Source organism: Adelges cooleyi, unplaced genomic scaffold, assembly GCF_023614345.1.
Source record: "Adelges cooleyi isolate 19-005CV unplaced genomic scaffold, UGA_ACOO_1.1 ACOO_flye_CR_arks_rails_tigmint_CR_PRNA_31, whole genome shotgun sequence".
In the NCBI taxonomy this organism is placed as follows: Eukaryota; Metazoa; Arthropoda; class Insecta; order Hemiptera; family Adelgidae; genus Adelges; species Adelges cooleyi.
The window spans coordinates 1,504,955-1,527,995 of record NW_026095981.1 but is presented as its reverse complement, the minus strand read 5'-3'; the positions used below and the strand labels follow the sequence as shown (position 1 = coordinate 1,527,995).

The 23,041-nt window shown below is 28.3% G+C and overlaps 2 protein-coding genes and 1 long non-coding RNA gene across 9 annotated transcripts; 1 reads left to right on the top strand and 2 right to left on the bottom strand.

Moving 5' to 3' along the window:
• Positions 1-3,591: 3,591 nt before the first annotated feature.
• On the bottom strand, positions 3,592-7,690 carry LOC126839885 (uncharacterized). Of its 4 annotated transcripts, none has more exons than XM_050575317.1 (9): positions 7,532-7,690; positions 7,271-7,455; positions 7,002-7,079; positions 6,245-6,400; positions 6,042-6,162; positions 5,746-5,980; positions 5,577-5,684; positions 5,408-5,485; positions 3,592-4,587 (listed from the first exon to the last, which is right to left on the bottom strand). In XM_050575317.1, the coding sequence occupies exons 1-6, from the start codon at positions 7,594-7,596 to the stop codon at positions 5,770-5,772; spliced, it is 816 nt and encodes a 271-aa protein (XP_050431274.1). In that variant the 5' UTR covers positions 7,597-7,690; the 3' UTR covers positions 3,592-4,587; positions 5,408-5,485; positions 5,577-5,684; positions 5,746-5,769. The 4 variants fall into 4 exon arrangements, with proteins under 4 accessions (XP_050431274.1, XP_050431272.1, XP_050431273.1 ...); XM_050575315.1 differs by having other exon boundaries at positions 3,593-4,587; positions 7,002-7,082; XM_050575316.1 differs by having other exon boundaries at positions 3,593-4,587; positions 5,629-5,684; positions 7,002-7,082.
• Positions 7,691-8,409: 719 nt separating this feature from the next.
• On the top strand, positions 8,410-13,755 carry LOC126839872 (zinc finger protein 345-like). 4 transcript variants are annotated; one of them, XM_050575293.1, is made up of 5 exons: positions 8,414-8,648; positions 8,940-9,203; positions 9,703-9,969; positions 10,793-10,948; positions 11,464-13,754. In XM_050575293.1, exons 1-5 carry the CDS (start codon positions 8,593-8,595, stop codon positions 13,247-13,249), a joined length of 2,529 nt encoding a protein of 842 aa, XP_050431250.1. In that variant the 5' UTR covers positions 8,414-8,592; the 3' UTR covers positions 13,250-13,754. The 4 variants fall into 4 exon arrangements, with proteins under 4 accessions (XP_050431252.1, XP_050431250.1, XP_050431251.1 ...); XM_050575294.1 differs by lacking the exon at positions 8,414-8,648 and adding an exon at positions 8,696-8,816 and having other exon boundaries at positions 11,464-13,755; XM_050575295.1 differs by lacking the exon at positions 10,793-10,948 and having other exon boundaries at positions 8,410-8,648; positions 11,464-13,755.
• A 1,471-nt stretch (positions 13,756-15,226) lies between these two features.
• Positions 15,227-17,422, bottom strand: LOC126839870 (uncharacterized). Its single transcript, XR_007685984.1, has 3 exons — positions 17,285-17,422; positions 16,375-16,580; positions 15,227-15,878 (listed from the first exon to the last, which is right to left on the bottom strand). It is a non-coding gene; the product is annotated as an uncharacterized LOC126839870 (long non-coding RNA).
• Positions 17,423-23,041: the final 5,619 nt, after the last annotated feature.

Below are 23,041 nucleotides of genomic sequence, written 5' to 3'. Positions count from 1 at the left end.
ATTAAGGGCAAAAAAAAAACATTGACTGACTCTTTAAAATTATAAGATAAAATATCAGAAACTTTTGTACCGTCAGTGTCTTCGTCGGCAGAGTCATTTTCATAAAGAGTGCCAAATGATATTTTCCGGATCGTTGAGGTCATGAAGCGGCTGAAAATAATCAGACAACTAAATACAATAATAGATCAAATTAAATACCTAACAATATGACATGTGATTTATTTTCAAGTAAGTCCTAAGTAGGATGTATTAAAATGTAATCATCGTTACATGTTTATTGAATATTTGATTATAGAGCAATAATATAATTATTGTTATATTGTTTGGTGGAGAATGAGTGTTAAAAAAATTCAAGTATTGACTTTATTATTTTTAGTTATACTGCGAGAAGTTGTTTTTATTTAGCTTTATCTCTTAAAAAATGTTGTTTACGCGGTAAGATAGTAATATATTTTATTACCAATTTTTTTTTTTTTGCCTGTTCTCAGCAGTACACGTTATGTCCAAAGAAAACGGATTATTGTTGTCTTTGAAATTAGCTTGTTGCGTAATGAAAAATGTACCGTAAGGAGTAATTTCGACTGGCTCGCCACAATGGTCGGCTTGCTCTTTATCACTACAATCGGTTCCCTTCGAAGCTAACGGCATCCAGTCTCCGAGCAAAAATCCGGCACAATCTATAGCGTCTTGACTTAAGTCGAGTACAACACCGACACTAGCCGTCTTGTCCGTGTCTAGGTCATATTTTTGTAACACGTTGAATGCTTGTATTGAATGGTCATCATAATATTACCAACATAGTCTTGTAGAGCCTGCAATTTGTTGAATGTACAAAACGTTTTGAAATACTACTCCATTTTGACTAAATACCTTAGTATTCACTTTTAAAGAGTATAAAGAGAATAATATGTTCTACAAAAAAAAAAAAAAACTTACACAGCGTTTATCTACACTCGTTGGGTATTGTCGAATGTTTTCGTTGGGATCTGTTATTTGCTAACACGTATGCATATTGTTTTTCTACACTTGGTGTAAAAAAACAAGCAGAGACCGTTGTTGTTGTTGTTGTTGACAAAAAACTGAAACGCTAAAAACTAGGTGAACAATATATTATACCGGGTGGTTGAAGATATTAGATTTTTTTTAACTATGTTATATTCATTATTATTTATGTATTTTTACATTCAATGGGCTATATTATTTTAAAAATATATTAAATTTGTACCAACTAATAACAGCTATAAACGTATAAAAACTAAAAGTAATTTCTCCTAAGTTACCGACTGGGCCATAGTTAAACAAGCACCCGGTATGTGTATCACCTATGTTGATCGTACAAACGTAATAGAAGCTCTAAAACGTCTGTATTCTGTCCACAGTACTCGAACAACCGAATAAACAACTGTAATAACATGCAGTATTTTATTTCATGCGCGTTGCTTATACAGATGATGTGTAAGTGGTTTAGCGGGGCCACGCAAGAGTTGTTGGGATTTGTGTGGTGTACGTTAGTATTAAGTTTGATTAACTGAAATGGCGACAATGTTAAAATGGGTACATTTACTAAAATAAGTAAATTATACGGTTTTGCGGTCGCCCAGTAGCGGATAAGCACAGATAACATAAAACCGGATAGTGACACTTTGTAGTAAAACAATAGATTTTTAAACAACGATTTTTGATTGATTTTAACTTAATGCCAGTAGGGCCAAATTATTTTGCCGAAAATATTGCACACACAATTTACAATAAAACGTTTATTATTTATTTATTTAAAAGGGCAGTAGCCCAATCATAATGCAAATTATCTTGGTATACAATCATTAAGATACAGATTATTAAGAATATACATTATACAATTATTAAGAAAGTAAACAATTTAAATACCCATTAAATCCATTAATATTTACACACGGTGAAAGTTCGACATCATACTTATTTACCAATTTCATTAACCAATAATTGTAATTTATTAAGTGAAGTTGGACAACAAATGTTTCCATTAAGTAATTTTAAAATGAAGCAGAGATCTAGCCGTGTTCGTCTTATTTCCAATATTTCAAGATTTAAAAAAGTTAGTTAATGGCTTATAAGAGGAATGGGGTTGTCGTTTATATTATCACATCTAAAAGAAACTACTCTCAAAAACCGATTCTGAATCGACTCTGCTGCTTGAATTTGACCAAATCACAGAGTTGTAATCCAAAATTGATCGTACATACCTATGCGCAATATAAAGATTTTAACGCGTTTGGATTTTTAAAGTCTTAACAACTTCTGCTTATAAAACCTAACATAGATGACGCCTTGCTTGGCACATTAAATGATAGCGATTTGTCAAAAAGTATACCTAAATCACTATTCTGGTAGACACGAATGAATTCAAGATCGTTTAAATAATAATTTCGAAGAAATGGGGATCTCTTTCTCGAAAAAGTCATTACTTCACATTTAGAAATATTTAAATATAATCTCTAATGGTCGAACCAAACACAGAGATGGTTTAAGTGTCATTTTGAAGCATTTCGGCATCATCAGAAGTTTTTTAAACGGAAAACTTCTCTTTGTTACAGGAAATTATTAGGATCGGATTAGAAAGTTCAAAGTTAGCTTAAATTAGTATTCTAATGGGGGGGGGGGCACAATTGAAATTCGAAAATCGTGCAAATAAGAACCACCCTAATCGCTTTCTATTTGATAAAAAATAGATTAACCACGAAAGAAAAGAAAAGGGGTTTCGAAAACCTAGACAATGTAATTTAAAAGCACTAATATTATGGTCAATTGTGTTAAACGCTTTTGAGAAATCCGAAAACACGTTAACCTGGTGGCCACTTGATCTCGTTTAGTGTTATCACAGCAATTTTTTGATTACACTTTACACAAATTTTGAACAAATTAGAATATTTTTAAAAAAAGTTTTAGAGTGCCACAATTTTAATAGTTGTAAATGTTTAAATTTGTAGGATGTTTTTATCAATTTTGTATTGGTTACATTGTGAAACCAATACCTTCTAAACTTTGCACTGAAGACTTAAGTTTAAATTAGCTAGGTATATTAAACTGCCGAGTTATCAAAATAATTGTAATCAACTTGCTTTTATCTTAATAACAAGTAAAATATTCATCCAATGTACATTTTCTCGCCAGAGTTAAAATATGCGATAGCTTTTGTAATGACCAAGATATTCTTCTTTTAGAAACGATAAACTGTAGTTTATCCAGTGTGCATATACTTAGACTTTAACCATCGGTTCGTTGTTGCACGTTTTCTTAATAGGTACTTAAAAACAATTTATACAAGTATAAGCTCAGAAACGGTATAGAAAAACTAATAAAAGCAATGTTGTTGTATCTAAGCAAAATAACAGATGATTTCCAGTAGTCTAGATTTTTATACAGACTCATAGAAATCTAAATAACGAATATTGTAATATTTCTACTCTACCATTGTTTATTTTATTTTTAATTTGATTGCACGAAAAAGCATTTGTTTTTCTAATAAACAAATATAATTTTAAATTTACTATTGATCCAATAAGGATGTTAAGGTGGAAAAAAGTTTTCCAAATCAATATAGTTACATCACATAATATGTATTTTAAAGTAGGTTAACTGTGCTGGTACTTTTTTTTTTTATATAACACTTAGTACAATACTTTTATGTTGTTAGTTTACAAGAATATTTTTCTATTTAATAAATAAATAATTAGTAATATAATAATAAATAAAAAAAAACTCTGGGGAAGCATACATATCGAATGTCGCAACGAAGAAAGTCGATAACTTGATTTTTGTAACTTTTGAGAAGGGCCAAACACAAAATTTCAATTTTGATTGCTTATTGTTATGGTTTTTTTTTAAATAACTTTTGTCATAGATAGAGAAAAGTAAGGACTATTCCTTTTTTGTTATCCACTCCAAATTGATAAAAATCAAGTTACGACTTTCTTCGCTGTGGCAGTCGATATTTACATCACTGAATATTGCTGATAAACATAACTATGTTAAATATTTTATATAAAGACATTCAGCTGAACCCATTACATTTTGTCAGAAGGAAAATATTAATTAAAGTAGCTGTTTAGAGTTTTCATATAAATATCAAAAAACTATAAGCAGATTATTAACGATTAGGTACCTAAGGTTTAAATGTCCTTAGGTTAGGTAAGGTTATGTGTTATGTGCTTATTAAAGATGACCTATAGCTAAATGATACTAAATGAACCCTTTTTATAGTTTCTGTACGGTCTGTTGGTATGCTTATGACTCTCTTTAGAGCAGAGCCGTGGATAAATGTTCTTTAGCATGCAGTGCACATTCGTAAGGTATACTAATAAGAGACCATATACGAATGCACTGCATGACTCTTCAAATCAGAACTATGCCTAAACATTCTCTTACGCATGCAGTGCATTCGTAAGGTCTCTCATTGGTATGTATGCACTCATGTAACACTAATTCAAATTTACATGTAAGTAGACATCATATTCATAGCGGCCGTATTCGATTCAAGTGTGTTTGTTAGTAGAAGTTTTTAGAGTTTCGATCTTTAAACTTTTTTTTTGTTCTTCTCTGTTTGAAGTACTAAAACATATAACATCATTTTTTTTTTATTAAATACAAGAGTTTAAAATTATGCATCGTAGGACTGTTAAATAATTTAACGATTGATATGATTATGTTAAAGATTTAAAAAAAAAATATATATAAATGTAAAGCTTATTACTGTTACACAAATTAATTGTAAATGTGTTAAAGCAAGCTTAACAATCTGATCTTGGTGCTAACCAAAAGAAGATCACAGTAGTGTGATGTCAACGTTTAGATTTGTCAATTTTTTTCTTTTACAACATCATAAAATTAGACTTATTGAAGAAATTTTCTTGTTCTGTCTTTTTATAGTTTGTTGATGGCTCCTAAGTTTTAAATTATTAATAAAAAACTTCATCGCTTAGTTTTTTTAATTCTATATTATAGGAAAATGAAGACAACGTGAAGTATCAGCATCAAACTATTCTGTGACTTCACTAGCAGTGATGATTTGTATATTTTACTCAAAATAAATAATCGATATTAATTTTATAAATATACATATATATTAGGGTGGCTTAAAAAAAGTTTTACTCTTAATGTTCTTTACCGTGTAAAAATATTATAAAATAAAAGGATTTTGCTCATTTATTTTGGAAAATATCTATTAAAATTTGTAGAAAAAAAATAAAAATTTAAAAAATTGTTTCTACAAAGAAAGAAAAGAGCTTATGACACTTTTTAGTTTGTCAATATATATACGTTATAAATGTATATGTATAAAAACATCTCGTACACGTTTCAAAGTAATTTGACTGTTTATAAAAAATTTACGATCCATAACTTTAAAGTAGAAAAGATACAGAATACTCACCACGGTTTCTTTATAACTGAACCTATTTGAAGTGCTTACTGTACTAATATTAGCCGTAGGTATGTCGCTAGTAGATGTCTATGAGAAATAATCAGAAAACAAAATAAAATAATTATTATTATTATTTATTCAGCATAATTATTATAGGTACATAACATTATATAATTACTTGAATCGACTATTTTCTATTATCATACTTGTATCAATCAAATGACACTTACATTTATGGTCGAATGTCAGGATTACATAAAATTCTTTGAGTCTGTCTGAGCAATTACTACAAAACATAACAATTTTTTAACATATATTTGACATTGCTATTATTATTATATATTTACCTTGAGTAATGACAAACAATATCATCAAGTTTCTTTTCGGTTTTTGAGTTGTCTAATTAACTGATCCAAAATTTTAATTTTTTTATTTAAACAATAGTTTTGCTTCCTAAGATTTTTAATTGTATGTTGTTGATTTTTAATTGTGTTATTAGAGGCATGCCAAAACTTCAAACGAGAATTTGGACTCTCCAATTCATCAAAAGATTTAAAGTCGCCAACAAAAGTTTTACGTTTCCTGTGAAGAAAAAAATACTTAAATAAAAACTACAATAACTTTATAAAAAGAAAATATATACTTAGGTTTATAAGGTGTTATTAATGAGTGACTTGTGCTAGGTTCATTTGGCACAACCTCTTCATCAGATTCAGACACCACCGTTTTACACGAGTCACATTTTTGGATATTTTCATCGTCCACTAAAATTTTAAAAAAATACATATAGTAGGCATGATAGTGTGAAAGTGTATACATATTATTTACTAATTACTTATAATTTACCATCATTCATATTAATTGAATTTAACTGCATATTTTGAGGACTAGGCAAAAATTCTTTGTCTTTACATGAATCATGTGTATCAAAATTAATGGTTTTATCTTCAGTAACATTGATTAATGAATAATTATGATCGTCCCTGATATTATAGCCTGAAACTAATAATATAACAAAATTATGTAGGTATTAATTACTTTATTGTAGTAAGCCTTTAAGATACAACAAGTATTAAGCCGGGTTTACACGGGTCGTTGAGCAAGAGCAATATCACTAGACCACTTAGACGAGACTGTAGAACGAGAAAGTATTCTTGCCTAGGTCACGACACCTGTGTGACCCCGGCTTTAGGCTATTAAATACTTATAATTTCCTTCAATTGTAATCAAAAATATAATATATTTATAAAAAAAAACCCTAGCTATTTTCTCCGCTCCACGGAAAAACATTGAATCATGAATTTATTTTTGGACAGTGAGTCGGCATGTCCACATTTCGCTTGGAACACGACTGGTGTCCCATGTTCATATCCCTCCCCTCCCTTTATCTACATTTCTCCCCTCCATTAGTCACATTGGCAATGTTTTTTTATCACATATGGTACAATTTTTTAATTTTACCAGACAGCGTTGCATATTCCGTGATGTAACACCAATTACCAAATGACCCCAGTCCAAAAATATATCAATGGTAAAAAAATTATTAGAAGTTACTTTATTTTAAGATTTATGAATAATAGTAACACAATGTTAGCTAAATTACTTGGCATGTTTTGTAAATTTCTTCCTTCTTCGTCATCAAAGACTTCGACCATTTCAACATTAAATAATGTCTTACAAACTTCTAGAATATATTGTTTTAAAATTATTTAATTGGTAAATAAGATAATATGAGTTTGATTAACAAATAGAATAATACATATTACTTTCATATACTTCCTACTATCACAAAACATTAATACAATTGTAAGTTCCATTTTTTTTTTAAATACACACACTTGGTATCAATTACATACATAAGAAAGAACATACCTGGTTTAAATACACTTGGCACAGCATCTTTTTTTAATACTTTTTTCCCCAGATAACTCAAATTATAGTCAGATTCCAGAAAATGACTACTGCATATCTTTGTATGTGTTGTCGGAAGAAAATCTGGTTGAAACATCCATATCGCATTTTTCCATTTAAAGAGCATTTCATGATTTTTAGGAAAGCTTTTGAAAAAAATTATATTATTATTAAAATGTATTATATTGTATTAATGTATAAGTAAATTAAATCCTAACTTACCCATGCATGATAATCTCTTTATTTGCTTTTATTTTACATGCACGGATTACACATTGATTAACCATTTTTAAACAATTAAAATACGATATAAAAAAGGAAAAAAATCTGTAGGAGTTCAAATAAAACAAATCTGACTTCTGAGCGAAAAACCGCCGTTGGTTAAATAATAATAATAATAAATGCAAATTAATTTTATAAGCAATATTTTGTTTTGTACAATTCGTTATCAGATAAATAAATGGACTGATAGTAGAGAGAGAGATCCGAGGGTCAACATCGTTAAAAAGAGATAGATAGATTTAGCTGGGTGTCTTAAATCTCATGAAATAAATAAATACATAATATTATATAATAATAATATCTAATAAGGAAATTTTAAAATTAAAATTGTTTATTATTATTATTTTTAAATACAACGTTAATATTAATAATTATTGTACCAATATTTTTTTTACATAAACTAGTTGTGTACTTGTTTAAATACAAATTTTAATTTAATATATCATAAGTCATAAGTCCACAGATTATGTGTATCTGACACATAATCATTTAAGTCATAACCATTTAAATTTTAACACCTAGGCTAAAATGTATTACTCCATGTCTTTTCAATTTTTATTCCATGGGATTAAAGCCCAGCTTTTCTCTCTATCTCTTTCTGTTGATATTGTTCCTCGTATCTCCATTTCATTCTAGTACCACAGAATAGGTGAAAGCAGAAGGGTCACTTACAGTGTAAACAAAAAAGCGGCGGCCATTTTGTAACGACTTATTTAGCGTTGTATGTTACATCTATACACTACAAATAATGATAATATATAGATATAAGATTATAGTGTTGTAGTCTTAAGAAGATGGCCGCCGCGGTTTTGTGTGATAAGTATCTTCCCCGTGTTAATTTTTATGAGTGTCTGGGGCCTGCCATATAGCACCACGATATGTATTCTCTGATAACGGTTTTACAGGTAACTTTAAACAAAATAGTACAGCAATTCGCTTGCAACTTGTCGGTGTAGTCATCAACTTACAAAAATTTAATTATTCATCACATAATAATAAGTATGAACTCTTCAGCCTGGAAAAGTCCCCGAATAAAAGCTGCCGGGAAAAGACTCGGGTGAGGAAAATGTTCAATACTTACGAATTATTATTCATTGAAATTCTCATAATATCACATCCAACTACAGTCCAGACCAAGTTCTAGTCAAAACCGAAAAAAAAAAACTTGGTTAATTGAATAAGAACTATTAAGTTTGTTTACTTAATTTAAATGTACTTGTAATAGGTATTATATTGTTGGTAAATTTCTAAATAGTATTAATGTACAGTTTTTTTCCTACATTTTTTAACTAACTAATTTTAACTAAATAATATATATAATAAATATTTGCTATTTTTTTACTCATAGGGATAACGAAATGATCAATGGAGTTAATATTAAACACGAATTTGATGAAATGGAAGATTATTGCTTTGAATCGTTGATACAAGTGGAAGAAACAATGCCTTTGAACATACAAGTAACAAACTGTTTAGCAGACAAAACATGCGAATTGTGTCTAGAATCGTTTACATCTATAAAGCAATTGAAACATCATATTACAACATCACACAATGGTATTTCTAAGATTAATGAGTTTTCAATTAAAAAAGAAGTCAATAATGGATTTGAGTAAGCCCGTTTTAAATCTCAAATATCTAAAAGAGTCATTTCGTATAAAACCAATCAAATAGCAACAGCGACTTACACGTATGATTTACCTATTATATGTGGAATAATAATATAGTACAAAATTTAACTGATCGATAGCCATGTTTGAATTTATATTTCTTGGGTTATTAGCATTATAAGATGGAGCCGAGAGGTAGAGCGGACTGTAATGTTGTTGTTATTATCCTCGTTTACTACTTTTCTGCATTTCACTGTTTTATTGTCTTCATCACTAACTTACCATGTAAACATCTTGAAATTTATAATTGGTGTTTGAGTTTTAAAATTTTAGCATCTATATAACTTAATTTTAAAAACTATTTCTTAATGTGAACCCTATAAATACAATTAATTACAATATTTGATAAAAATAAGATTTTACTTAAAAATGTTTTGGCTAAAATAAAAATATTATTACGTAAAATATAATTAATGTTTATATAGTGTTTTTTACTCATAGAGATAACGATATGATGAACGGAACTAATATTAAACAAGAGAATGATAAAATGGAAAAATATTACTATAAGTCTTTGATAAAAGTTGAATCAACTAGAGCTTCGGACATGCTAGTAACGCACGGCTTAGTGGACGAAATATGTGACTTGTGTCTGCAGTCATTTACATCTCGAAAGCTATTGAAACATCATATTAGAACATTGCACAATGGTCCTATTTCTATGACCGATGAACGTTCAATTACAACACATGTCAAAAACAAATTGAAGTAAGGCATTTTGTAATCATATAATATATTTTGTAAAAATAGTCATTACATAGTTTGTATAATGTTTAAAGTTCTTCGGTATTGTTAATAGTAAGTTAAAAGTAATTAACACTTTTTTACCTGTATATTATGTTTCTTTATTAATTTAAACCAATATTTCTTGAGTTATCTATGGGTAAATAGGTTTTAGGCGTATGGGTTTCATTGGCGGTATTTATTACAGCTTCTTTCACGGAGTTAAATTCTGTTTGTTATTTATTTTTCTTGTCTAGGAATCATCTGAGCAAAACCTGTGATGTATATATTTCAGTGAACTTTTTTTTTTTTATTTGGTTTTGTTTTGGTTTTGCTCTGTTAGGCAAACAGGTCACTTGTTTTTTCATCTTTTAAAATGTTTAGGTCAGATTTGTTTGGTCTATTGTTTTTCACTTGATAAAATTAATTGTTTTGAACATTTTTTTGTCGTCAAGTTACACATAGTAGAAAAGTCTAACTTTCTAGAAAAAAACTTTCTAAACCATGCAGTAAACTGATTAAAATCTTTTGAAGCTTTAAATAATTATGAAATGTACATACATTTTAATATTGTCAGCAAACAGAAACTGCGACAGTGGTTCAAAAGACGATGAACACTGTTAATAAATAGTGAAAACAATAAGGAGACAAATGTCCCCCTTATGGGACACTGTTCAAATTAAAAATGTAAAATAGTTAACTATAATCTATGAAATATATGAACTGAAAAAATCTTTTTCTTGTATAAATTGGTACTCCGATATTAGGTCAATATACACAATATTAAGTTTAATATACAATATTTAAGATTTGACGAGATGAACAACCAAACTGTTGTAAAAATTGAAAGAGATGAATTAAATGGACATATTTTTCAATCTGAAATAGAAATTGTGAACACTTTTTTGTTGGATGCTTATCAAACAAACTCACCGATCAAACCAACAGTGAAAAATCAATTTAGGTAATGTTCATTTTTTAAAAAAATAACATAATGTATGTCGTTTGCTAACTACTTAGCTAAAAAAGAGTTAGGAAGTAACAAAGTAAGTTAGAAAAGTCAAGACAATTACTAAACCTGACAATGATATTATAAAAATTAAATGTTTTTTGGTGTTCACAGATACACATCAAACATTTTTCTTTAAAGTGGTTTGTTAATTTTTTTAAACCAATAGACAAAATTACCTTCATCACAAAATTACCTTGTTTGCTGTGTAGTTTTTTTATTCCCTGTAATTTTATCTTATGTTTTCCGACAAACATTGTTGTTCCAACAATAATAAGTAAAAATAAGGGGATTTAAAAAAAAAAAATACAAATTAAAGATATTATGGTTACAACATTTTTCTCATAATTATTCTTATAATTTCTTCAAAAATTACAGTGCATTTAATTATGAATTTAATTTTCAAATAATACATTTTGTAAAAAATCATATTTTCAATTTTTTAATATAAGCATTTAATTATGTTTTAGAGTTGAATCGATGGCCAGTGACGACTTTAAGTGCTTTACCAATGGGACTCAGATAGATTCGCATAGCAATCAGCAGGGTTTTATCGAAAAATCAAATAAAGTTTTACAGAAAACACGTATGTTCGTCTGCAACGTGTGTCAAAAATCGTTTGCTTCCAAAAAACTAATCATACTTCATTTATCGTCATCACACAGTCAATTCTCCAATATTAAGCAGAAATTCCAAAAAGATGTCAGAATTCCGGTCAGGCGTGTTAGAAAATATTCTCGTAATGATAATAAAAAGACTGGTAAGTCTAAATTTAAATTACATAAACGCCTGCGTACCGTCAAAAGACAATACAAATGTAGGGTTTGTGAAAAATCATTTTCCTATAAATCTACTCTGAATATACATAATCGCGTGCATACTGGTGAAAAACCATATGAATGCACTGTGTGCAATAAAACGTTTAGCAGTAAGGGTAATCTTAAAGCACATTATAACGTGCATACCAGTAAAAAACTATACGAATGCGATGTTTGTCAAAAAAAATTTAAGCAAAAATATGCTTTTGAAAGGCATATGCGAGTTCATAACGTTAATAAATCATTTGAATGCACTATGTGCAATAAAGTGTTTAGCAGTAAGAGTAATCTTAGAACACATTATAGCGTGCATACCAAGGAGAAACCATACAAATGCAGTGTTTGCCAAAAATTATTTAAGCAACAATTTGCTCTCAAAAGGCATTTGCCCGTTCATACCGTTAATAAGTCATTTAAATGCACTGTGTGCAATAAAATGTTTAGCAGTAAGGGTAATCTTAAAACACATTATAACGTGCATACCGATGATAAACCATACGATTGCAATGTTTGTAAAAAATCATTCGTCCGAAAATCTGCTCTCAAAAATCATATGTGTCGCAAGCATACCGGTAAGAATCCATTAGACAAAAGAATGCACAGATGTAGTGTTTGTGAAAAATCGTTTTTCTATAAATCTACTCTTAAAGCGCATAACCGCTTGCATACTAGTGAGAGACCGTACGATTGCGACGTTTGCCGAAGAACATTTAAACAAAAGTGCAATCTAAAAGTACATATGCGCGTGCATGCCGTTAAGAAACCGTTCAAATGCCAAGTGTGCAAAAAAACTTTCAACAGTAACGGTTACCTCACGATACACAATCGAGTGCATACTGGCGAAAAACCGTATGAATGCGTTGTTTGCCGCAAATCGTTTGGCCAAAACTCTACCCTCAAGACGCACATGCGCACGCACACCGGCGAAAAACTGTACAAATGCTCTGTGTGTAATAAAACCTGTAGCACCAAGGGTAATCTCAAGTTGCATAACCGTGTGCACATCAAAAACAAACCGTATTCGTGCGACGTTTGTCATATATCGTTTGCAAAAACTTCTTTTCTTAAAAATCACGTTTGGCGCAAGCACACTGGCAAGGCGCCATTTGAATGCACCGTGTGCAATAAGACTTTTAGCAGCAATTGTAGTCTCCGGACACATAATCGCTTGCATGCCGTCAAGAAAATATATAAATGCGGTGTTTGCCGAAAATCATGTGTCCAAAAATCCAGTCTCAAATTGCATATGCGCGTGCATACCCGTGAAAAACCATTTGAATGCACCGTTTGCAAGAAGACCTTTGGCAGTAAGGGTAATCTTAAAACGCACAATCTCGTGCATACCAAGGAGAAACCATACGAATGCGTTGTTTGCAAAAAATCATTGAAGTATAAATGTACTCTCAAATCGCATATGCGCGCACATACTAACAAATAGTATAGTAGTGTACCTACCTACCACTATTCATAATCAAAGTGAGAAACACAAAAGGACAATAGAATAATAATAATAAAAAATATATCTTCAACGGCATACTAACCGTACAACGCTTATTAAGTGTCTTTTTAATTAATTTCTTTAGAACTTTATTTTACATTTGTGACAAACTATATAGCCACATTATATTTCAGAATGTGGAAGTTTAAATTTATTATTTTTTGTGTAATAAATCAAAAAACTATTCGAAATCCATGCTGCCTTTAACCTGGTGGGCACACAATATAGTTTGGCACGGATAACGGTTAAATTTAAGAATTTACTATCAAAATTAATATATATTATACATGTATTTTAATAATTTTTTTTTTAAATATTAATAACTATTTATAATATGTTGTTTCTAGATAAATAGTTCATTATATCAATATATAATATGCTTATTTTAGTATAATTTATACAAACTACCTATTCAAATTGTACAAAATAATATATGTTTAAAATTGAAGAAAAAAATTGTTATGGATATATTATGTGTTCATAACTTTATTGTATCTATTTATTCCTAACGTTAGGAACCTTATGTACAAATTGCTATTGTATGTAATGAATTATATTTTTAAAAACAATGTACTTATGCTTGTGCTTAAGTATACTAATCTCTGAACTATATTTGTAATTAATTAACCAATAATTAACCAACAAAATTAGTACATTATTACTTTGTATCTTGTCGATAGGATTATATTTTAATTTTACAGAGTTGTAGTACTAATAATTTACAATTATATTTGCCTTTTGTGGCAATTGTTAGGTGTCTAATAAATTTTGGTGTTGAATAAAAGAATAATTTTTAATTATACTTATGTGTTCTTATTAATTTATAACAAAACATAATGTATTCGTTTAGTATATTTGTTAATTAATTATAAAATAGTTAAATATTTGTTAAGCCCCTTTATCATTATGTTGACGTGACAACGTGTCATTGCGATCATTGATCGATGATCATTATTCATTTGAGATCATTAGGTAACATTAGGCCATAGATGAGTAAACAAACATAATAGTTTATTGCTGTTAAACATGCATTTTGCAGTTACGTTTCTAGTGGCTAATCAACTGAGGGTGAAAATTGATATTTTTAGTTTTTAATTTACTCTGACTCTACCTACTACTTCAAAAAGATCTCTCGCAAGTTTTAAAATAGTTCTGCTCAAAAAGTTGTAACTTAATTAATAAAGTTGTAACAATAATACTTATATGTTGCTAAAAAAAAAAACTACTTTGCAAAGTGATAAGGAAAATTCAAACTATTCATCTTAGTGCCAATCGTTAGGTTCTTGGCACATTTAGATATGAATAGATATTATAGTGATTTGTGTTAAAATAATTATTTACATAATATAAATGCATATGCATATGCATGATATTAGAAATATTAATATAATATTCAAACTGCATTGCTAAATATTATTTTTATCAAAAAAAAAAATGTATTATTAAGAAAACGCCTAACATATTAGCCATTAATATTATATATAGGTAATTAAATACCTACAAAAAGAAATTTTAATTGATACAAAAAAAGTTGGTGACTATTTAAAACTTAAGTTAGCTCGTCAAAATTGCCTTGTCAGTTATCACTTTGACGGTAATAACACAAAAATGTCCAAAAATTGTTTTGGTTTGTAATCGTTTGTTTTAAATAAATATTCCATACAAATTTGGAACTAATTTAACTAGTTTTCACAATGTTTAGATGAATTGTAGTGCTCTAATGAATAACTGAAATGTGCACGTCTCAACATTTAACAAGTAGGTAATCCAGTAATAATGTATATTATATTATATATATTTTAAATACAATTTCTTAATATGTATGCAAATAAATTGACAACATAAAAATTACAAAAATTAAAAACTGTAATAATAATAATAATACAAATTTACAAATAATTTATGTAAAACATTCGCTAATAAAATCATGTGACATATTTTATAGGTTTTTATTTAACATTAAAATGGTCATAAAATGGTTAAAATCATTTAATTAATATGAAACAATATATTCTATTAAAACTTAAGCAGTAGCACTTGTTATATTAAGTGGCAGGTACTTCATCCATTTTAATACACAAATTAGTAAGCCAAATGAAAATACAAATAATACAAATCATTGACTAAAAATCTAATGGTGGTGCAAACGTGTGTGTTTACTGTGGTTGGTATTATCAGAAAATGCCTTAAGACACACGTTACATTTAAAAGGCCTTTTCACCGGTGTGCATGCGTTCGTGTCTTGTAAGTGAGATTTTATGAGAAAATGACACATGGCACACAGCACATTTATAAAACTTTTGTCCGATGTCATTTTTGATGACTGGTTTTTCAGTGCAATTTCGATTTGTTGAGTGTGCACTGTGTGACTGATTTATGTGTCGAGAAACTCTCGTTTTGGTATCAAATGACTTTTCACATATATCGCAGACAAATGGCTGTATCTCATCCATATCATAGTTCGCATCTAAAAGACAATTTTTCTCAATTTCAATCACGGACTCGAAACAATGTCCATTCCTAGGTCAACTTAAACTTTGACTACTGTTTTGTAACAGTTCTTCTGACACTAAAAACAAAAAATATATATATTTTTTAAAGCTTAAAATAGAGTAGAAAATACCTAACCTTGCCTACGAGTACTAAATTTTAATATAGAATTATGTACTAACTACTAGCAGTGGAACCAAAAGTTTGTGAAATTAATATTTAAAAAAAAACTGATATGAGTTGTAAATTTTAAGAATAAGAATAATTTTTTGTTATTAGGTGGTTTTACTAGTGCACATTATTTTTTTTTTCACATGTCGACGACATCATCCCAATCTGCACGTGTTGTTAAATATTACATTTTTATTTATTTTAATTAAAGTTGTTAATATTTAATGAGACCAGACTGGTTAAGTTAGGTTAATAGAAAAAAGAAACATAGTAATGGTGTTAACACCATTGTTAATTTATATTGTTTTGTATCGGAAAATATTTCTTAACCTATTTAACCAAAGTTAAATTTTTTTTTTTTTAACAAAATGTATTTCAAATTTTTTAATCATAAATCACATTACTTATATGTATCTCCATCAATATTTTCATGAGGTTTGTTGAGGTTCGTCAGACAACTCTTTTCAATGTTAACCACTTTATTTTTTTGCACTAAGGCTCTGGCAAATTGTTCTTTCATATTCACATTTTCTTCCTCTATTTTGATTACGGTTACGCAGTTGTAGTCATCCATTGTTAATGATTCTTAGCTAATTTCTCACTTCTTTATCTGTAGAACACAAAACATATATTCATAAATAAGGATAGGAACTGATAATACATCTCTCAAAATGACTTTAGCCTGGGATTAAGCATATTCTATGTAGCATGAGTCAAGGCTATGTGAATTGTGTCTTTTGTAGAAAAACTCTAGTAAAATTAGTGACGGTTGATCACGTCAGAGTGGGTATCAGCATAAAAAAATTGTGGAAGAAATAAAAACTAAACTAAATAACTTAGAGAAAAAAGCCCCAAAAATAGGATCTTTTTTTAAACCTCATATTATTATAAATAAGGTTGACACTACACGAGAAACGCTCGCTAGACAATTTGTAGACTAGATAAATATTTATATTAAAAGGCGGCATTTTGTTCAGATCTTACAGCACAATGGTTAAAACCGTCACTGGTACATGGAATTTTAATACTTAACAATTATAATCATGTTGAATGTTTTTTCCGAGTTCAGCGAGTTATTAAATATAAGTAGTGACGTATGATGCACAATATTGTAGTAAACTAGTGTTATCGTCACTATTGCCATTGATAGAGCATCTCACACGTTTTTACGTCTAAACGAATGTATGCAAATGCTAATCATTCAAATTGTTAAAAAAAATTCATATTAAACCCGTAAACTGTAGATTACCCATTAATTTATTAAAATCAAAAATATAAACTATAAAATCAATGCCAACATTGGACGATACTTACCTATTCCACTCGGCTGTCCCAAAAAACGAAACACAGTAACTACAGAAGTCAAAATTGTTGAAAGGAGCGATTTTACAGATTATATCAGGCCGCTATTAAGATATAAAGCAAGAAATATAATTATTCATAAAATTGATATGGTCTGTTGATTTTTTTTTTATCAAACATTCACAAAAGTGAAAATTCAACTTTGATAAGAGATATTTTTAATGATAACGCGTGATAAGAAATAACAGAGGCGCCGGCAGGCTGGAGGTAGAACGCAGTGAAGGTAAATATTGAAACGCCACAAATATTTAATAATACAATTATTGTACTAGCCAACACCAGAGGCGAATTGGGTCCTAATTTTATAAAAAAAAAATAAAATGTCTTATACTTACTTATATTCTGTATATTTATATTTAGTAGTTATAAAGAAAACCATTTTGGGGAAATGGCGTTAAATAAACTTAAAACGCGTGGAAATTTGTATTTGATTATTATTTTTCAAATAATATTTTTACGTCAGAGTAAGTACGTTACAAAAATAATATATTAAACAATACAATTTAATGTTAGTGTTGAAAAAAAAAATAATATTTAAAAAAATAACACATTGACCGCATGCAATCTCCTTGAGTATAAAAACTTTTTTTTTTTGAATATTTGAACAATACATTTGCACATTATTTTTCTTTGAATTTAGAATTATGTTAATTATAAAATATAAGTTCTCAATCATGCCAAAGGTCATTATTATTTAACAGATCGTATCGATTATTTTTTAACAGAAACATTATTTTTAGAGAAAAAAATGTATTCCATTTTTTTTTTTTTATTATTTATTTAATAACCTAGTTTATTTGTAAAATTTTTGTTTTTTACAATGTACCGCATACCTACTGCTTATAATTATTTCGATTTCTTTATTTCGGATTTATTTTTTGTATGACTAACAAGTAATTGTTTAAACAAGCATGGAAAATCTCTCACTAAATTATGTTTTCCTCTTTGTTCAATAAAATAATTTATGACGTAAGAAAATATATATACAGTTATTATTTAGAGAAGTAACGAAAATAATAAAATCATATTATACAATTTTTCAAAAGATTTGAAATAAAAATGAAAATGACCGGTAGACATTTTTATGTGGCGGAAAAATTGTCTTTATTTGATTTTTTTAACCGTACTTTTTTTACTGTACAGTGTAAATCTGTTACATGTAAAATTGGTTTTATATTTATTCTAACAGAAAAAATAATTTTCAAGGACGAAAAATACTGTGGCAACTTGAAAACAACAATATGCATAATGTTATAAAAATTATTGGTAGTATATCGAACAAAAAAAAAAATTGTTTTTCAGTGAAATATTTTTGTATTCGAAAAAAATTGTACAAATAAGAACACTTACAACGACAACAACTGCAGAAAACAGAAAAATGGTTTCGTTTTAACAGCAAATGAATAGATTTTCAATTTAATCTTACGCGTCGATAAAATATATATTTATACTTCTTATTGCAAATTGAGAAAAATTTTCAAACATTTTGGCTATAGTATAAGGTTTTGTTAGTTTAAACCCAAATCCAAAATTAAGAAATCGAAATAATTATAAGTAGTATGGTACATTGTAAAAAACCAAAATGTTACAAATAAAATATGTTATTAAATAAATAATAAAGAATGTAATACATTTTTTTCTAAAAATAATGTTACTGTTAAAAAATAACCGATACAACCTATGTAATAATAATGGCCTTCGACATGTCTAAGAACTTATATTTTATAATAATTATTAACTCATTTCTAAATTCAGAGAAATAGAAATTATTTTGATACGCACGTCGTGCATTGTTCAATTAAACTACTTTTATTTACCGATAATTATAATATTTTAACTGTCAATAAATTGCCAAAAAATAAATAATTATGTTCACTGCTGTTTTTTATTTGGAGCTTTTTTAGTAAGCCATAATGGGATTTATTTAAGGCTGATGTATATTAATAATAATTATTTTTTTGGCTCAAGGAGACTGTTGCGATGATTGCAATTACTATTACACTTGCTAGGATTATTCGGGAAATAATATACCATGCAAAAGCCTTTTAACGTTACTCGCACGCATGTATCTAGTATTTGTCTAGCAAGGCATATAATGTACCGTAGGTGTATTATAATACACGGTGTAGTTTTAAAACGGTTAACGTCGCTTAGACTTTGTCAAAAATCGAAAACAACCGATGGCCTCTTAAACGTATAAGTAGAAAAAACAATGTGCACGTGACTCGTGTATTGTTTAAATATTCAAAAAAAAAAAAGTTTTTATACTTGAGGGGTTTGCATGCGGTCTGTTTTTAAAGAGTATTCTGTAGGCAATATTTAAGGAAAAAAATGTTTTCATATATTTCGACCAATTAAATTAATTTACCGGTTAATTTGTATAAGCTTCAAGTTTTTATTTTTAATTTAAATCATTTTTTTCTATGAGTAACAGCTATTTATAGGTATATCTTAGACCAAAAAGCCAGACACACTTGTCGACGATATAGTATGGTCCAATTTCAATTCTGTAAAGAGATTCCAGTTCTTTGGCTAATTTATACTTTGTTATGTAGGAAGTAGGTCTTCATTTAAAAAGTGCAGTTTCTTGTAATTAAATGTTCAATGTTTTCAATATTATTAAAACCCAATTTTTTTACAAGAAATTTCCATTTATCAAGCTAACTTCTTATTAAAAAGGATTTTTTTTGTTAACTATATTCTGAATTATAAAAACATTTTAAATTTTAGTTCTAGCTTTAAATGTAGTTTAAAACGACAGGACACTGTAATTGTTTACTGGAAAGATCTGTTATTTCAACCTGCTAAAATAGTCAAACAAAAATCCAAATATACCATTGAAAGTGCTGGATACGGCCATGAACATTACTACTACGTACTAGATGGTATAATAACAAAAACGAGTAAACGTTTTCAAAATTTTACCCAAAAACGTATAGCTGTAATTACAATTGTATGACCAAAGTGAGAGTCTGAGTTTACGGTTTTTCTTATGTTTTTCGATAAATATTATCTTGACACCATACGACTGGCAATATTCTTTATCATCAACACGATGACTATAATTGGACTCCTCTTACTTAAGATGGATATGTGATTTAATAAAATATATAACCAAAATTTGTATCATTCGTTGTTCTACTTTGATCTACAAAAAAAAACTTTAAATCGAGTTACAGAATTAAAAAACAAAAAAGTAAACGTCCTATTCATAAATACACTACACTGATGTTTTATGTTGTTTGTTAGACCTATCTTCAGACTATTTATCAGTTCTTAAATCTTAAAAATGCACCAAAAATATGTCAACCTTCCTCGCAGGGGGGTAGGGGGTTGTCAAAATTTCGGTTTTTCCATGTGCGATTTTGTTGATAGCACATTTTATATTGAAAATGCTAAGGTTATAATAAATCGAAAATATTTTCAAAAAAACATAAAATTTCGGCACTTGTGCACACATGAGAATGTCTGAGTAATTTTTTTTTCCATCGATAACTATTCATACATTTTAAGCAGAAAAAAACGTCGAACTAACGACAAAAACAATGTATAAAATTATCAATGTTTGAATTTCCAATTTTTTTTTTTTGGTTTCTTTTGCACATCTTAGTGTTACTTTTTACACGTTGAAAATCCAAAGGTCATAGTAAATCGTCGAAACTTGTAAATGTTATCGGATGGATACACTATTAACATACCATTTGCGCACATAGATATTGTATTATTATAGTATTGTACGACTACTGCCTGTAATAGTCAGTAAAACAAATAGTAACCTAACCAAGTATAGCTATCGACGGATATTCACTAGGGAAAAAAACCATTAAAATTGGGGTCGGGACGTTAGTTGGACCGAACTGACTGAATGTGATAAAATCACTTTTAAAAAATGTCATTAAAACCTTAAACTTATGCTTGAGCACTCAAAACTTACCGGCACCACTCTAAATAGTATCCGTTAAAATATTGGCATGATTTAATACGTTTTTTTTTTAAACATTTAACATCTGCGAAAAACAGTTTTCCGGCAATTACAAAAAAAAATGTACTCTCGAATTTTTTTATTCGTCTAATACATAATGGATACATAATATTATGAGTTCTTACTCCTGAAAAATGTTTTCAACTAATAGGTCTTATAGTTACGGCTAAAAAAACAAAAAAAATTGCACCCCTAAAAAAGTAGCAGTCTATGCAGACAAAAAAAAAACCAACACCATAATGCAAATATATTTCAGATACCAGCTGTGGATTGTTAATTCACCCTTACTCATTGCAACCTACAAACCTACTACCGTAACATCGTAATTCCCCCCTTTAGTTTGGTTTTCCCCAATAAAACAAAGCTTCACTACAGATTTTTAAGTAAATTTTATGTGCCCCATTCTAGAAAAAACGTAAGGTATACTAAGTAAACACAACTTTTTTTTTTTAATAAGTAAAAACTTTACTATAGCTATAATCGATCTCGAAAGTCTTTTCATATTATTTTAAACGCCAATAGTTAGAACCGCGTGTCTTAAAAATGTACTGAGTTATACTAATTAAAAAAAAAAACAGTAGATATTGGAAAAACAATTTATAAAAACTATCACTGTGTCTTGACTTAAATATTTTTCGGCTATTATATTTTCGGTTAATATATGTGTTCGGTTCTAAATTTTTTCGAATAATATTTTTTCAGAATTATTATTTTTGGCATATATATATTTATACCTAACATGATAACTAATACATAGATATGAAAATATATAATACAAAATAAAATAATATTGAACTATAATTTATTATTGTGTTTTTGGAAGTTGTAAAGTATTTAAGTAAATGTATTTAATTTTATTGTCGGGTATCGATTAGTTTCGTATGAGGTATTCACGATGTATTGTTTTAAATAGTAGGTATAATACATCGATATTAAATAATTTAAAAAAAAAGTATAATTTCATTGAAATTTTATCAATGAACATTCTGTTTTACTTATTATAAAACTTGTAAGTATGATTTGAAAAACATTTTTTTTTTACAAACTCAAGAGACAATTTATTGTTGGTAAATTATCACTATTATATAATATTGTAAATATTGTTTTACATACTTTTGGTTTTTTTTTAATATAAATTTCACTAATAAAAACTGATTTGATTATAACTTAAATAAAAAAAACTCAAAACTGTATTTTTAAATGTTTAAATCGAAAAGAATTCGACAACGTACTTAAATAAAATTTTAATGAAGTTATTTTTTTTAAAGGTCTATGATATATAATATCAATTTTATAAGTCATTATATTTGATAGTGGTCTTACAACTTTTTGTTGTATATTAATTATCATTATTATTATAAGTAAAAGTAAGTCAAAAGTAAATGTAAGAAACTAACACAGGAGACGGGTCACACAGTGAATTAAAAATATTCCAAGCCTTTTGCATTAATTATGAAATGTACAAGTTTTCCCCTTTAAATAAACAATACTAGCCGCACAACATACACGAATAATAATCGTGCATTTTTTATAAATATTGTATATGTTGGTACCCCTTCGAGTGGCTGTTTGTCGAGTGGCTCTTTGAGGTGATTAGAGACAACACACAACAACGCAATGATTATGAACTTAGAAACTATGCCATAACAATTTCTGTTATCAAAATATTGCTGGCTCATTTATTCCTAACTTCATACTCGTTGAATATTTACTATCTTTTAATTGTG